At 42.4% G+C, this 17403-nt stretch overlaps 1 protein-coding gene across 3 annotated transcripts in view; it reads left to right on the forward strand.

The window, feature by feature from the left end:
- The first annotated feature begins 1333 nt into the window (after positions 1-1333).
- The window catches only part of LOC134346727 (uncharacterized), a 51545-nt gene continuing 35475 nt past the window's right edge, over positions 1334-17403 (forward strand). The window contains exons 1-2 of one of the 3 annotated variants that reach the window (XM_063048293.1): positions 1349-1468; positions 7652-7721. Coding sequence is in view for 2 of the 3 variants with exons in the window: in XM_063048290.1 (XP_062904360.1) it covers positions 15895-16048 (154 nt within the window). In the remaining variant the exon portion in view is untranslated. Of the gene's footprint in view, positions 1469-7651; positions 7722-15850; positions 16049-17403 lie in introns of those variants that run through there. The other 2 variants (XM_063048292.1, XM_063048290.1) reach the window with 2 other exon arrangements.

Consider the following 17403-nt stretch of genomic DNA (forward strand, 5'->3'; position numbering starts at 1 on the left):
AGTCAACCAATAGCTAGGGAAGTGACGACCCCCTCCTGTTGGACTTTTTGAGGTAACCTATTTTTTATTTGTTCTTACTTCTCTTCTAATATTTGTACATCTGTGCACTTCTAATGCTACCGTGACACTGTAATTTCCTTTGGGATCAATAAAGTTTCTATCCAGCCAAGCATGTTGCAGACACTAGATCATTGGTGGGTCCAGTTTTGAAAGCTCAGAGATGGGTTTCGGCCTGAAACGCTTCCATCGATGCTGCCTGGTCTGCTGAGCTCCTTCAGCATATTATGTGTGATTCTCCGATTTCCAGCATCTGCAGATTCTCTCCTGTTTGTAACTTATATTATTACAGACTTTACATAAACTGGTAAAAAATGAAGAGTTGAGGCCTGGGTCGTTTCTACCGTGAACTCACTGAATGGCAGGGCAGGTTTGACGGGGCAGTGGTACACTCCAGATCCTATACGGATTGATTGGTGCGCCCACCAAACTCCCCCCCACCCCCATGTGTTTCCTCCGCCAGGCTGACCTTTGCCCAGTTAGGCTCGTTGGTTGCAAGTCCCAGATTGAACAAGAATGGAATTTTTTTTCTCTCTTTTAGCAAACCCTTTACATATTCCTGATACCGCGCATCCTGTCCATTTGAGTATTCGTGGATCCTTTCCATTCTACTTACAGGGAAAGCCGGGAGTCTTCACCCTCTCAGCCAGGAGGGGATTAAGTTTTAATCACAAGGCATCCTAGGTTGATGAATAGCTAACCCCAAAGTAGACGTAGGCGCACTATGGTCAATTTTTGATTAAGCATTTAAAGACCCTGTTCCCTTTTCATAAAGCAAATTAAGTTTTATTTTGTGTCCAGTTTCACTCTAATTCTGAACTATTCAGTTTGCCACCGACGCTAAATCGACCACCATATTCAGTTTCACTCTGATGCTGAACCCTCCCTCTTTGTTCATTCCCACGCCCACGCGAAGTGAAAACCTTCTTTTATTCGGTTTTTCACTGAGACTGAACATCAACCCACCCGGAAGCTCTGACAGAAACTTCCTCCAGTTTAGGCGGCATTGACTTCTCCACCTGTGTAAAGTGCCCAGAACACTACCGCCATCGCCACCAGCAGCATTGCCGCCCACCCCCCGCCCCCGGCGGAGACGGGCCGCCGTCAGTTGTCTGCCCACCTCCAGCAGGTTCAGGGTCCCAGGACCCCAACTTTGCAGAGCTTCGGAGCCCGGCCAAAAACGGAAGCTGGCGGGTCGAGTTTCCCGGTCCGGGCTCACCCCAGTGTGGAAGGCAGATGGGGGTCGGTATGGAGATGGTCCGGCTGGGTAGCATGTCTCTGTGTGAAGGCGAGACGGGCGGCGTGGAGAGGCTCCGGGACACCTCAGGCCGAGGACTACGGGAAGTCGTGTGCTGACATTGTCGCCGCTTGCTCTGTGTGTGTGCTTGCAACGGGATGCAAGGAGCTGCAGGTATGGTTCAGATGCGAGTCCAGGCGCCACATCTTCCGCCTCTTCCCTTGGGACCGCGACCATCACCATCATAGTCCCCAGGGGGATTCGGTAACATTGCGCATACCGCAGTCCGTTTGTGCCAAATGGTCAGGTCTACTTGTTTGTGTTAACATGCAACAGTAAGGGTCAGATGCTGTGTTGGGGGTCAGTGTAGAGACCCTGGGAGAGGACGAGGCGGGTCGGGGACACACCGAGTCAGTGCGGTACCGAGACCCCGATAGAGGTGGTGGGAAAGTCAGTGCTGCCTTCTGACCACACGCAGAAATAGCGAACAAATCTGTTCCGCCGCTGGAGACCGAGCCCGAGCCCGAGATCGGACCCAACCTCCGGCCCTCCTCACTGTCCACATAAACTGTGAACGATGCAGCGAGCTAACCCGCTGCCTCTTTAAACAAAGGCCCATCACACGTTTATCAACGCCTCACCCTCTCTCCCCCAGTCAGGTCTGCGTGATTACGTCTTGACGTTTGACGCGGGAGAAATTGAAACACCTCCCGTCAGTCCCGTCACATGATAGTTATAGACCAACATCATTAACGTCCCATTTGTGTAAACTTATGATTATAGAGCGGTTGAATTATATTCTGGAAAATAGATATGATATACCATTTTATCAGAGCGGTTTTCGGAAGGGTAGAATGATATTGATTCAGTTTTATGTTTGGAAGATGATATTAGGAAAGCAAAGCTAAATAAAGAAGTTGTGATAGAGTAAGTATTCTTTGATATAGATAAAGTATATGATATGTTATAGAGGAAGGGTCTAAATTATGGAAATTAGGAGTGAGAGGAAGGCTATATAATTTTTTCCCAAGCTTTTTATTTGGACAGTCTGTGCAGGTAAGGGTAGGAAAGTTATATTCGGGCTTCTATGAAATAAAGAATGGGACTCCACAAAGCAGTATTTGTAGCCCTTTATTGTTTAAGATTATGATTAATGAGCTTTAGTATAGGAGTTGGGATGTTGGGATGCAGTATTGTGTACAGTTCTGGTCACCGAATTATGGGAAAGATGTCAACAAAATTGAGATTGTACAGAAAAGATTTACTAGAATGTTACCTGGGTTTCATCTCCTAAATTACAGAGAAAGGTTCAACAAGTTGGGTCTCTATTCTTTGGAGTGTAGAAGGTTGAGGGGGGACTTGATAGAGGTATTTAAAATTATGAGGGGGATAGACAGAGTTGACATGGATAGGCTTTTTCCATTGAGAGTGGGGGAGATTCAAACAAGAGGACATGAGATGAGAGTTAAAGGGCAAAAGTTTAGGGGTAACATTAGGGGGAACTTCTTTACTCAGAGAGTGGTAGCTGTGTGGAACGAGCTTCCAGCAGAAGTGGTTGAGGCAGGTTCGATGTTGTCATTTAAAATAAAATTGGATAGCTATATGGACAGGAAAGGAATGGAGGGTTATGGGCTGAGTGCAGGTCGGTGGGACTAGGTGAGAGTAAGAGTTCGACACGGACTAGAAGGGCTGAGATGGGCTGTTTCCGTACTGTAATTGTTATATGGTTATATGGTTTTGTATATCAGAGGAAAAAATTCAATTTAACTGTATACAGGATACAATTAGCGATTAATAAAGTCGAACAGAGGGTAAATAGATGGGGGAGTTAAACTTTCAGAAGCTAAATCAAGTTCTTTCTTCTTCTTTAGTCTTTTTATTGACTTAAAAAGAGCATATATAGAAACAAGAGGAGAATTATCTCAAATATATATATCAATAACGATACAAACAGAAGGTGAAGTAGACATGATCAAAATCATGCATAGTATTAAACAAATATGTAATATATAATAAAAAAAACTTTCTGATCAGATCTAAACTTTTGAAAAAAAAATTGGAAGAGTAATAAATCAAATCAAATGGAAATATTGAATAAAAAGTTGCAATATTTGCTCAAATTTAAAGGATGTATCATATGTCTGACTTATTTTCTCTAAACTTAAACAGCACATAATGGAGGAAAGCCAAAAAAAAGACAGTAGGTGGATTAGAGTCCTTCCACTTCAATAAAATGGCTCTCCTAACCAATAAAGTTGAAAAGGCTATCATACGTTGAACGGAAACAGATGGCTCTGATGGGATAATCCCAAAGATTTTCATAAGTAAATTAGGTTGTAGGTCCAGATCTAAGACTTTTGATAGCGTTTTAAAAACATCTCTCTAAAAATTATCTCGCTTTATACAAGATCAAAACATATGAGTTAAAGTGGCCACCTCAATATTACATCTGTCACAAATAGGATTAATGTTGGAAAAAATACGTGCTAGTTTATCCTTTGACATATGGGCCCGATGCACTACCTTGAACTGTATCAAGGAATGATGGGCACAAATAGATGAGTTATTAACCAAATGAAAAATTTTGCTCCATTGATTATCTGAAAATGACTCTTGAAATTCTAATTCCCAAGCACGTTTAATTTTATTGTTAGATATAATTTGTAAATTCAATAACGGTTTATAAATTATAGCTATCAACCCTTTTTGAAGTGGTTTAAGCTGAAAGAGAACATTTGTCATATTAGGCAGATAAGCAGAAGGGAAATTTGGCAGCAAACCACGTAAGAAGTTCCTAATTTGTAAATACCTAAAAAAAAGTGTACATTAGATAAATCATATTTATCCAATAACTGAGAAAAAGACATTAAACAATCCCATAAAAACAAATCTGAAAAAGTTGCTATTCCATAAGACCATAAGACAAAGGAGCAGAAGTCGGCCATTTGGCCCATCGAGTCTGCTCTGCCATTTTATCATGAGCTGATCCCTAGGTTTTCCAAATTAAAAAAGCCTTATCCAAAATTGATGGTTTAAAAAAAATAATCTATATGGATATTACTAGAAAGAACAAAATTATTTAACTTATAAAATCTACGAAACTGAAACCAAATTCTTAATGTATGTTTAATAATGGGATTAAAATCTTGTCTACTAATCTTAGAAAACAAAAAGGGAAGAGGGGCTCCCAGTAAAGAGGCCAAAGAGAACCCCTTCACCGAGTTTTCCTCCAAATCCAACCATAAAGGACATTCATGTATGTATGAATAATGAATCCAAAAAGTAATGTATCGAGTATTAATTACCCAATAATACATTCTAAAATTTGGCAAAGCCATACCACCATCCTTTTTAAATTTCTGCAATAAGGGTTTACTCAATCTAGGATTTTTATTATTCCAAATATAAGATTATAGAGTCTATCCTGTCAAAAAAATGTTTTAGGAACAAAGGAAGGAACTGCCTGAAATATATATAAGAATTTCAGTAGGACTATCATTTTAATAGCATTAATTCGACCTATTAATGATAATGTCATAGGTGACTATTTAGAAAGCAATTGTTGGGTGTAATCAATTAATGGGAGAAAATTATATTTATACAGGTCCTTAAAATCTTTAGCAATTTTGATACCAAGATAAGTAAGGTAATTTCTAGCAATACTAAAAGGCACTTGATGATATTGATATGAGTAATTTTAATGTGAAATAACTCACTTTTATGTAAATTTAATTTATATCCAGAAAAACTACTAAATTCAAATAATATAGATAACATAGAAGGAATAGATTTCCTAGGATCTGAAATACAAACTAACGGGTCCCCTGCATACAACGAAACTTTGTGTACTTTGTCCCCTCTCTTAATACAGTACCCTGAACAGTATTAGAATCTCTAAGAGCAATAGCTAAAACAAGTTATATGTTTTACAAAGAGGATCTATAGACATGCACTTAATTTGAAATTATATAGTCAAACTCTTGAAGAAGTGTCGGTGGTAAGATTTCTTGGCATGTGGCTGGATAATAAGCTGACATAGAAGCACCATATCAGTAAAATAATTGATAAATGTAAAGAAACGTTAAATATCCTTAGGTGTCTTTGTGGGTATTCTTGGGGTACTACACAAAAACCCCTGTTTGCTGTATATATTTAGTACTTGATTATGACTGTGTGGCTTATGGATCAGTGTCATTTTCAAATTTAAAATGTTTGGGTGTGATACAAGCTCAGGCTTTAAGATTGTGTTGTGATGCAGTAAGGTAATCTCCTGTTTCAACTTTACTGGTTAAAATGGGTCAATTACCCTAAGGGGTTAGAAGTTGTTGAAGAGTTTTTCGAAAAGCTAAGAGGTTGAAGTTGTTAACATACTGGGTTAAGTTGAGGGGCAGGGGAATGATCACCCTGTTATAAGTGTGTTGGAAGACTGTTGGGAACATCACAAGAAGAGTGTTTTTAGATTGAGGTGGCTGGGTTCTTATCTCACTAGGAATATGGGTTTGTTGGATTTTGTAATTTGTCCCACTGTAGCTTTTTTTGGTAACCCACCCATGATTTTTTCCAATGGCTTTAATTGATTTTAGGTTGCATGATTTAATGAAATCCAAGGACCCTGGTATGCCCGAGAGTCTGTTGGTTCATCAGTACGCTAAGGAAAATTATTGTGATATGTTAACCATTTTTACTGATGGATAAAAAGGTAATTTAACAGGGAATGTCAGTGTGGCTGTTTTTGTATCTGTAACAATAAAGAAATGTCTTACTAACTATTTATCAGTATGTATAGCAGAACTGGTTGCCATCATTCTGGGCTTACAGTGGGTGGAGGAAATCTGTTTATGCAAAGTTATAATTTGTTCAGATTTTTTTTTGATTTTGACTAGTCTTAAAACAGGTCATTCCTGCAGTAGGTCAGATTTACTGCTGGAAGCAGAACAAACTTTATCTCATATTTAAAGTATTGGTCTACATGTTCTCTTTTTATGGGTTCTTGCACACAGAGGTGTTGAGGGGAATGAGCAGGTTGATTGTTTGGCCAAAAAAGCTGTTAAAAGTTCATCTGTGAATATAGACCTTCTACTTAGCAAATCAGAAGCTAAGAGATAGGTGGGGCTAAGAACTGGGGGATCATGGCAAGACTTGGAATAATGGGCATAAAGAGAGACACCTTTACAGAATACACAAAACTGTTGGATTGATGGGAGAAGTGGGCAAGACAAGAAGGGAAGGAATTATATTGACGACTTAGAATTGTGCATACTATGCTTAATTATTCCTTGTATCTTGTTAGAGAACACCACTTTGGGGTGTGTAGGTCTTGTCTTGTCATCATTATGAAACAGTTGAACATATTTTACAATGTGAAGCATATAAGGTTGAAAGAAAGCCAATACAGGCTGTACTACTAGCTTTTTCATTTAAAAACTTTACTAAGTTATGGAAGCGAATTTAATTTGTTGTGGTTTCTCGTTTCTCACAAACGACAAGAAGACGCAGAAAATCCTTCAAGAAGTTTTAAACTTTCATTTGCAAATCAAAGCTGAGACAATCAGAAAGCTAGTAGCTGACTGCCCATCGAGGCTTGTACACAGCATTTTTATAGCAATCTCCTATCTTAGCTACATTATCATATCTAGTCAGCCTGTGATTACATATCATCAATATATCGACTCTCGACTTTCCACTATTGTTTTACTCCCCAACTTAATTATGTCCTAGTTTACATTTTAGACCAGGTGTCTCTTCATCCCTAACCACAGTTATTTCTTAATTAGTCTTGTTGTGACATACTACCACATATTTCATTACTTTACTCGCCACCGTTATCTTTCTACTTGGTTTCATTCTAGTTCTCTTCCTGAATTAATAGTGATTAGGTCAAAAGTCATGGCTACATAGTGAATACCCTCTATTCAGCGAGCAGTGGTTACATAGTAAATATAGAAAATATAATGTGTGCATTCGAGTAAATACTGAAATACTGTTGAGTAAATACTGTAATACATAGAAAATACAATGTATGCATTTACATTTTCCAATATAATCCTCCCTTTGAGACCCACAGGGTCATACAGAGAGAGAGAGAGGACTGAGAGTCTATGCACAAAAGCTCAAATAAAGCCACACATTTACTCCCAAATTTGAGTTAAACTATAGTTTCCTGCGCTTAAGACTCACAGTGTTCTCTCCCTACCTCCCTAGGTCGCTGAGCCAAAAACCCGTCCCTTCGTATCTGAGACAGGGAAAAAGACTCAGGAGCCTTCACAGCCTAATCCCCACATATTTCATCTCTCTCCTGTTTGTCTTGTGTGTCTCGTAAACTGTACGAATACATCATCGGTGTCTCCTTCTCCATAGGGCTCAACCCAACAATTTCCAGGAGCATCGGAAACCGTTTCATTGCAGCACGCACTACAAGCGACTTGAGGTATGGAAGAAAACAGCACAGAATGACCGCACAGCTTAGCAATACAATACCAATGGTTACTGCAATCTTGGTCAGCCATGCTCCCCATCCTCCTAGTCTATTGTTTAACCAGTCAAAGAACTGGTGTCCAAACCCTGCATTTTGTTTAACTTCCTTTCTTAGATTTTTCAGTTTATTCATTGCTCTGGTAAACGATCCCTCTGGACTAGTGTTATTCGGTATAAAAGTACAGCATTGTTCCCCAAACGTTACACAAACTCCTCCTTTTTCTGCCAATAGCCAGTCTAGTACCTGTCTATTTGTTCTTCTTCACCACTTACCTCGGGTGGCCCACCTGACTGTACCTGCGGGACTGCTCGAGTGCAGTGATTGAGATGATACCAGGTGGCGCGTCCTTCCACTTGAACTGCGGTGGGTGATGCTTTGGTTACTGTAAAGGGCCCTTCCCTTCTGGGTTCGTTCCACTTTCTTCGAAACGCTCGCACGTAGACTTGATCGCCTGGTTTGATTGGTCCTTCCCCTTGATCAATCTCTGGCTCTTTCTGTTTCTCCTGTGCATAAATAGACTTATGTATCATAGTTAATTTCTGCATGTATTGTTTTAATTCCAATTCCAATTGTTCCAAACTAGGCCCTTTATACGGTCCTCTCCACTGGGGTACTGGCATGGACCTTCCGGTCAGCATTTCCTGCGGTGTTAGACACGTCATCCGATTAGTCTGCATGCGATAACTCGTTAATGCTAACGGTAGTGCATCGACCCAGTTGAGTTTAGAATCTGCACAGATTTTGTTTAGTTTGGTTTTTAAGGTCCCGTTAATTCTTTCCACCATACCCTGCGACTGAGGGTGATACACACATCTGAATCTTTGCTTTATTCTCAGTGCTCGCAGAACTAACTTGACCACTTTCTGGATGAAAGCTGAACCATTGTCTGAGCTAATTTCTGTCGGTATCCCAAACCTTGGGATCACGTCGTTTGTCAGGAATTTCACCACTGTTCCTGCCCCTTGATCTTTCGAGGGTACTGCCTCTACCCATCTGCTGAATCTGTCGATTACCACCAACATGTATCTTTTCCCTCTTACTGTTTTTTATCATGTCTACATAGTCAATCACTAGGTGTTTAAATGGCCCTTCAGGTACGGGTATATGACCTATTGGGGTTGTAATTCCTTTCCGAACATTATTCTGCACACATACCTCGCACTGTGACAACACATGGTCTACTGAAGTCTGTAAATAAGGCGACCAAAATCCATCCTTTTTTATTTTGCTTATTACTTCCCCCCTTGCACAATGATCCATCCCATGTGCTTCTGAGATCAGGATAGTCAGTAAAGGGGTGGGGGCTACCAGTAGGCCGTCTTCCGTGGTCCATAGGCCTTCTGGGTTCTGCTTGGACCCCCTTTCGTCTCCACAGTGTTTGTTCTGCCAAAGTTGCCTTTCCCTGTATTTCAATTAGGTCCTCTACCATAGGTTCCGGCTCTAGACTTACCTGGGGTGCGATAACAGCGGATGTGCACCCAGACGCTTTCCTGGCTGCTTCATCTGCAGCTTGATTTCCCTTTGTTACTACATCGATTCCTTTTTTATGTGCCTGGCATTTGACTATAGCCAGTGCTTTAGGTTTCATCAGTGCTTTTATTAGATCTAAAATTTGCTGACGTGCTATATGGGATCTCCATTGCTCTTTTTAAAACCTCTCTGTTTCCACACTGCCCCAAACAAATGACACACTCCATGAGCGTATGCTGAATCTGTATAGATATCTACTTTCTCTCCTTCCATCATTTCACACGCTGCCGTCAAAGCTCTGATTTCCGCTAGCTGGGCGGAGCACGGTTGGGGGCCAGCCTCTATTCTGATGACCTTGAAATCTGCATGATCCTGTTGCACTACTGAGAACCCTGCGTGATTCGCATCGTGATCCCCATCGTGATCCCTGTAACAAGAGCCATCTACGAACAGGACCTTTTTATCTTCGTGCTCTAATGGTTCTGATCATAAATCTGCTCTCAATTTAGCGAATGTCATTGTTTTCCCTACACAATCATGGGGTTCTCCTTCATACCCTAAAGGGACATAATCATCTATGTTACTGGTGGTGCACCTCTGTATAGTTATATCAGGAAATGTCAGTAGCATCTGATATGCTGCTATCCTGGCTGGTGTCAATACGAATTTCCCTCTTTCCAGTAATTCTACTACCTTGTGGTGTGTGTACAGAATCACAGGATAGCCCATGGTTACGGATGATGCCTTTGTATATGCATAGTATAGTGCTGCCAATCCCTGGTAACAAGGTGGGTACCCCTGAGCCACGTCATCCAGTTTCGCACTGTAGTACGCTATGGGTTGCTTTGCTTTACCTGTGCCAGTCTCCTGCGTTAGAACTGCAGTGGCATAGCCTTCCTGTCAGTTGGATACATACAGATGAAAGGCCTTCTCGTAGTCAGGCAAAGCTAATGCTGGGGCTGACTGCAATTCCTGCTTTATAGTATTGAAAGCCACTTCTGCCTCCTCATTCCACTGTAGATTACTCTCCAAGCTTGTATGTCCTGCTTCCTTCATTATTTTCCTTAGTGGCGTTACAATTTCAGCATATTCCCCAATCCAATCTGAACTATATCCTGTCAGTCCCAGAAACGTCATCATCTGCCCCACTGTCTGGGGCTTGGGAGGTTTAGTTATAGCCTCAATTTGATCCGGCGCTATCGCCTTCGCTCCCTTGGATATCACTCTACCTAGGTATTCTACCTGTTGCTTGCAAAATTGCAGCTTCTTTCTAGATACCTTATGCCCTCCATGCGCCAGTCTCTCTAAAAGGGTTATGGTATCCTGTTCACACTGTCCCTCAGTTTCGGAGCAAATCAACAAATCATCCACATACTGTATCAATGTACTTTCCAACGATATGCCCTCTAAGTCCGCCTTTAACACTTGATTAAATACGTGTGGTGAGTGTTTAAATCCTTGAGGCATTCTAGTGTAGGTATACTGGTTGCCTCTGTATGTAAATGCAAATAGGTACTGACACTGATCTGCCAGGGGAACGCTGAAAAAAGCCGAACACAAATCAATCACTGAAAAATAGTCTGCCTCTGGTGGAACATTAGTCAAGAGCGTATGTGGGTTGGGAACTGCCGCTGGCCAGTCCTCCATTACCTCATTCACCGCTCGCAAGTCATGCACCAGTCTCCATTTAGATTTATCCGCTTTAAGGACAGGTAACAGCGGGGTATTACATGGGCTGTCTGTCCTTTTAAGTACTCCTGCCTCCAGTAGCTCCTGTATCGTTGGTACTATTCCCTCTTCTGCCTCTGGGTTCAGGGGATATTGTGGTCTCCTGGGTGGAACTGCTCCCTTTTTCAGCTTTATTTCTACCGGACTAGCTGTTCTTATTTTCCCTACATCCGTGTCATGTTGTGACCACAGGATAGATGGTAACCTATCCAGCTTGTTATCTCTCTGCTGGCCTTCCTCCTTTCCCAATAACGTCAGGTGTGGTTGGGGAATTACTTCGACCTCCTTTGCTGTTCCTACAATATCTATATCTACCTCTATTTTAAAGTAGTTGTTGTCTCCCGATACCCACACCTGTGGCATAATTTTCCTCCACACTGCTACGGTTCTAGCGTGCTTTACTAAGGGTCCTAGGTCTTTAGACTGATGTTCCTCATTTACTAGCAGCGTTATGTGGGGCTCAGCTTCCGGTATCCTGTACCATTTCTCCAAGAAGGTATTCCACCTGACTTGCAGGGCTGCCTCTTGTCTCCCAATTATTATAGCTTCTCCTCTTAGGTGCTGCCAGTTACCTGCCTCCTTGTGCCATCTCTCCTCTAACTCTCTGTTCTGAGTTTCGTCAAAAATCACTGTGCAATGTAACTTGGATTTGGGCGCTACAGCCTGGGGCAATATAGCCTGCACGCCCTTTTTCCATTTTTCCCAGGTTTCCCAGATCTGATCTTCTATGTCTCCTATCCAAAAGACATCAGCTTTCTTGACTTCCCGCACAAGTAATTGAGCATTTACTTTTTCCACACTCAACCCACTTCTGGTACATTCTAATTTTAATTCTAGTTTTAATAGGGCATCTCTGCCTAGCAAATTAATCAGAGTTCCTTTGGACACTAATATCGGCAAAACTATTCCTTTGCTGCCCATCCTTAATCTCACTGGAGCTGTACATTGTGTCAACTGTGTTTTTCCCGAGAACCCTACAGTCTTAATAAATTTTCCTGACATGGGAAGCTGAAGGGCATACTGCGGCTGTACGCAAGTATACGTGGCTCCAGTATCTATCATCACTGGTGTCAGCTGCCCTTCTAACACAACCTGAACAATGGGTTCCTCCTCTGCCTCCCTTGTTATCACCGGGTAGTGTCCCTTCCCACCTGGGTTCTCTGGGCACCCCTAATGTCTTGCATAGGGGTTCACGGGTCCATTCAGCCCTGCAGGGTCTGGTCCTTGGCTAGACTGTGGTTCCCCTCTCATTGGTTCCCGCTGGCAAGTGACAGCCCATGGCCTAAGTGGGCAGTCCCTTCTTATGTGTCCTGGCTGGTTACATCCCCAGCACCGTCTCTGTATCTCTCTTTCCTCTTGTTTCCTCACTGGTCCTTCCTGCCCATAACCTCTCTGCCCCCCTCCTTGGGATTTCCAGTACTGTCTGGGCTGCTGTTTAAACTTATCCTGTCCCTGATAGGGCATTTGTGGAAAAGCACCCCCAAAGACGTTTATTATTGGCATGGGGTTTGCTGGGCTCTGTCTTACGGCACGACCGGTCCCTCCATATAATGGTATTTCATTCATTTCAACGGCTGTGCTTAAATCGGTCATTGCTGGCTGCATCTTATTGCCTTTTTCTTTTTCCTTCTTTTTAAGTTCTTCAAGCTGCATTTGTATCAGCTTTCTTTGCACTTCTTCTTGCTGCTCAGTCAACTTTCGTTTGTCTTTTTGATATTTTTCGACCGCATGGACTACGTGGTCCCTGAATTCCTGTGGGGTCATTGACATCAGTCCAACCACTTCCTCAAGTTTAGACTTAACTTGGGAAGGCATCGCATCCAAAACAGCATTTCGGAACATCCAAGTTATAAATGGGTTGCCTTCCACCTCTTGTTCAGTTTCCAGTCTCCACCTTTTCAACTGATTTTCTATGTAGGCTACTGGATTTTCAGTGTCTCCCAGTGGATCCCCTTTCATGGCTTTGGGGTCCATTCTGGGTGGATAGAGCTCCCTGAGGGCCCCCCATACCCTCTGCCTCACTGTGTCAAATCTGGCCCCGTCAATCAGTGTGCTGTCCGCATTCTGTATGCCAGCCGCTTCCATCAACTCTTGTAGTTTGGAGATTCCCATCAGCCTCATCAGCAGCGCCTTCAAATCTCCCATAACCAACATTCGTCCCGTGGTTTCTTCCTCAAAGGCCCTAATCCACTTCCCTGCACCCTCATGTAGGCTGGGCAGGGTGTTTTACAGCCCTTCCAGGTCCTGGGATCCCCAAGGAATATACTGTACTTGTCCCAACCCTTTTACTAACAACGGCATCATTCTCCCTTTCCTTTCCCACATATCCTGACTCTCCTCCTCTCCTGACTCCCCATCTGTTTCTGAGCACGTTTTCACTGGCTGCCACATGATTCTTTCCGGGGTTTCCTTTCTCCCTTGGCCTCCTCGTGGAGTTCTTTCTTTCTGCCTTGAGCTAGCATTTGCTTTGGCCCATCCGAAATCCTCAAACTCTCGTTGTCGTTGGAAATTCAGTCTCCGCTGTAATTCCCTAATCTCTCCCTCTGTTTCTAATATCTGCCTTTTCACTCCCTCTTTTTCCCCTTCAAGGCTCCTGTCTCCTATCCTCTGCCTACACTCTCCCGCACCCTCTCTTTCGCTACTTAACTCTTGCTCTCCAGACAAGTCACCTTCTGCTCTGGCCTGTTCAGTTCCGTGCCCATATAACAAAGATTTCTCTTTATCCCTTTTCGCTTTTAATTCCTGTAACCCTTTGATCTCTTCTACTATTTCCCTTTTCTCCTGTCCTATCTTTGCCCTGTCTTCTTCTGTTACCTTCCGTAGTTCCTCCCCCTCCTTTTCGTGATTCTTTCTTTCCTCCTGGTATCCCAGACTATAATTTCTCCATTTAGATCCACTTTTCCAGTTATCACCGGACACTGCTTAAGGGTTTCTTTCTCTTAATAGGAGGAGGTTTTTCTACGTCTTTCAGGTCTGGGTATAGAGCCGAAGCCGGCTCCCTGTTATGCTTCTCCTTCTCTTTATCAGACTGCTCGTTTCATTTCTCAGTGTCTTTTTTACTTACTATTAATATACCTCCCGTCTTTCTTAACCTTTCTCCCTCCATCCTAAAGAGCTTTAACACTTCCATATCTTGTTCCCCTTTTTTCTCTCTTGGATATATCTTTGGGTTTGTGATTTTTAATTAGCGCTTCCATTTCCTCACATAAGCTTACATCAAACGTTCCTTCTCTTGGCCACTTCGTGACCAGTTCTTTAGTTCTTTTTTCCCATTTCTCTGAAATTTCCGCGATCTTACCTTGACATACCGGGAATTTTCTGCTCAATATTTCTACTGCTGTTCCTTTCTCTGTCATGTTGTTCTCTTTTTCCTTTTTCTATTATGGTATTTTCAGAATCTCACTACTTGCCTACTTAATAGCACTACTTTTCTAACTCTATTTCTATGCCTAGCCTTATGGTTTATCTCACCAGCGTCTGAATTCTCTATCAAACTATCTTTGTCTCTTACTACGTTCTGCCCGTGCAGACCCCTACTTAGGGCGGTATCCACAGAACCTTTTACACCTCGCCTATGCAGACCCTTACACTTCTTAAGGCGGTATTCACGAGGATTTTTAATTCTCCTTCCCTGCCTGTTCAGCCCTTCGTTTCGTGCGAAGCGGTATCCACAGGGATTTACCAACACCACGTGGAATTTTCTTACTTAACTTATTATTACTTTATTCGTACTTACACCCACTGCCGTGTTCTTGATTAATCCTCTGAGCCTCCTTTTATCCCCGATTCTGCCAGATTCTTTGGATCGGAGAGACCCTTTGGCAGTTGCTTCGCACTTCTGAGTCCCCGAGACCCCCCAAAACCAACAGAATTCTTAGTCCGAATTATCGCAAAAAGCGCTCACCTTTTTACTTTGGGTGCACCCTTAATTCTGTTAGCCCCGTGAGGGTCCCCGAGGGACCGGGAAGCGTCCCAATCTGCCGTTCCCTTCCTCGCGGGTCTCTATCCGATTTTGTCGTGGTTTCTCGTTTCTCACAAACGACAAGGAGATGCAGAAAATCCTTCAAGAAGTTTTAAACTTTCATTTGCAAATCAAAGCTGAGACAATCAGAAAGCTAGTAGCTGACTGCCCGTCGAGGCTTGTACACAGCATTTTTTATAGCAATCTCCTAGCTTAGCTACATTATCATATCTAGTCAGCCTGTGATTACATATCATCAATATATCGACTCTCGACTTTCCACTATTGTTTTACTCCCCAACTTAATTATGTCCTAGTTTACATTTTAGACCAGGTGTCTCCTCATCCCTAACCACAGTTATTTCTTAATTAGTCTTGTTGTGACATACTACCACATATTTCATTACCTTACTCGCCACCGTTATCTTTCTACTTGGTTTCATTCTAGTTCTCTTCCTGAATTAATAGTGATTAGGTCAAAAGTCATGGCTACATAGTGAATACCCTCTATTCAGCGAGCAGTGGTTACATAGTAAATATAGAAAATATAATGTGTGCATTCGAGTAAATACTGAAATACTGTTGAGTAAATACTGTAATACATTGAAAATACAATGTATGCGTTTACATTTTCCAATAAATTCACGATAATGTCTTTCATTATTTAAAATCTATAGGATATTTTGGAGTAATTTAGTTTTCATTTGTTAAAGCACTAGTCGGGGTTTATTTCCCAACTCTGTACCACACTCCAGTCCAAAACACAAAATAATCTGCGGATGCTGGGGTCAAAGCGACACTGACAACTCGCTGTTGAGTTCCTCCAGCGTGTTGTGAGTGTTGCACACACTCCTGTCCAGTTGGTGGCGGTAGTGGGCATAAGAAGGGTCAGATGACCAAGATCACGTGATCAGTTCCTGAATGGCTGCGGGGTCGTGGTGCTGGTAAACTTTTCTCTCCGTTCGGATGCAAACTGTTAATGGGAGCAGCTGCGGTTTGATGATGATTTTGTTTCTGCTACCTTTCGTGCTGCTGGTGTTGTCCGTGCCCCTTGTGTATAATGGAGCCGACACACATTTGGACGTGAAAGGGAGCGCTGCATATCCAAGGCCAGACGCAGGTATGCCCCAGTATTTTTTGCGCCGGCTAAAATGGGTGGGATGAGAGTTCGGCCCAAAGTGATCGTTCTTGGTTTGTTATGTTTGTGCATTCTATTTTTAGATGAGAAACTTTTGTGACTCATTCATTAAACTGTCTCTGGTGCTTAGTCATCAGTTTAATGGCAGTGCAGTATACAAATGGAAGCTAGTTGGGGCTGCCTTCACTTTCCTACTCATTTAGAGAAGGGTTGTGATGTTGGGATAGCTTGGTCTCTGGCTATCCATATGATCAGTGCCTCTCATCTTATACACCTCACATGATAGGATGCAAAACTTGGCAGAAAAGTGGCAGATGGAGTTCAACCCAGATAAGTGTGAGGTAGTTCCTTTTGGTAGGTCAAATAGGATGGCAGAATATAGTATTAACGGTAAGACTCTTGGCAGTGTGGAGGATCAGAGGGATCTTGGGGCCTGAGTCCCTAAGACACTCAAAGCAGCTGCACCGGTTGACTCTGCGGTTAAGAAGGCATACGGTGCATTGGCCTTCATCAATCGTGGGATTGAGTTTAGGAGAAGATTGAGGGATGACCTTGTGTATATCTCTCATGATTTTATCTGTCTATATATTGGTTGGACGCATATGGCCTTTTTCCTGGGAAAAGAGAATGGGAAAAAAAAACTAGGTGGATATGTTTAAGCCAAGTGATGAAAGATTGAAAAAATATCTGAGGGACAATTTCACTCAGAGGGTAGTGTGTGTTTGAAATGAGCTGTCGGAGAAAGTGGCTCAGAAGGTACGGTAACATTTAGGGCTTTGGGTAATTACATGAATAGGTGGAGCTTAAAGGAATTATGTATCAAATGTGGGCAAATGAACTTAAATGAATGGGCATCTTAGTTGACATGGACTGGTTGGGCCAAAGGCCAACATGAAAAGGCTCCACGATGCAATGTTCAGCTTGTCACCCGGCTTCCAGACTGCCCTTGCACCCTTTTCCATCTACTTCTTGGATATGGCCCGGGAAGGGGGACTGAGTTGACTCTGTCCCTCTGAGAGGCCTTGTATCCAGATAGTGTTCAGGAGGCATTGGCCGGATCTCCTGAGGAACTGGCAGGAGGTGATGCTGTGGTTGGAGACCCATCTCCTGCCAAAACTTTGAGGCTTTGTTACACTTTGTATATGTTTCTAAACCAGAATTATTCTTTTAAATTTTAGTTTTATGACTTGATTTATAAATTGGTTTATCTTTAATTTCATGCCATTTTAAAATTAAAAATTGATGTAAAGTACATTAAGAAGTTACTGAAATAACATTAAGTGAGGCAGCTGTGACTGCCATTGGATAGCAGAGGTGGTAGGTTCCGGCTGCTGTCT

This window comes from Mobula hypostoma, chromosome 5 (genome assembly GCF_963921235.1).
Source record: "Mobula hypostoma chromosome 5, sMobHyp1.1, whole genome shotgun sequence".
Taxonomy (NCBI): domain Eukaryota; kingdom Metazoa; phylum Chordata; class Chondrichthyes; order Myliobatiformes; family Myliobatidae; genus Mobula; species Mobula hypostoma.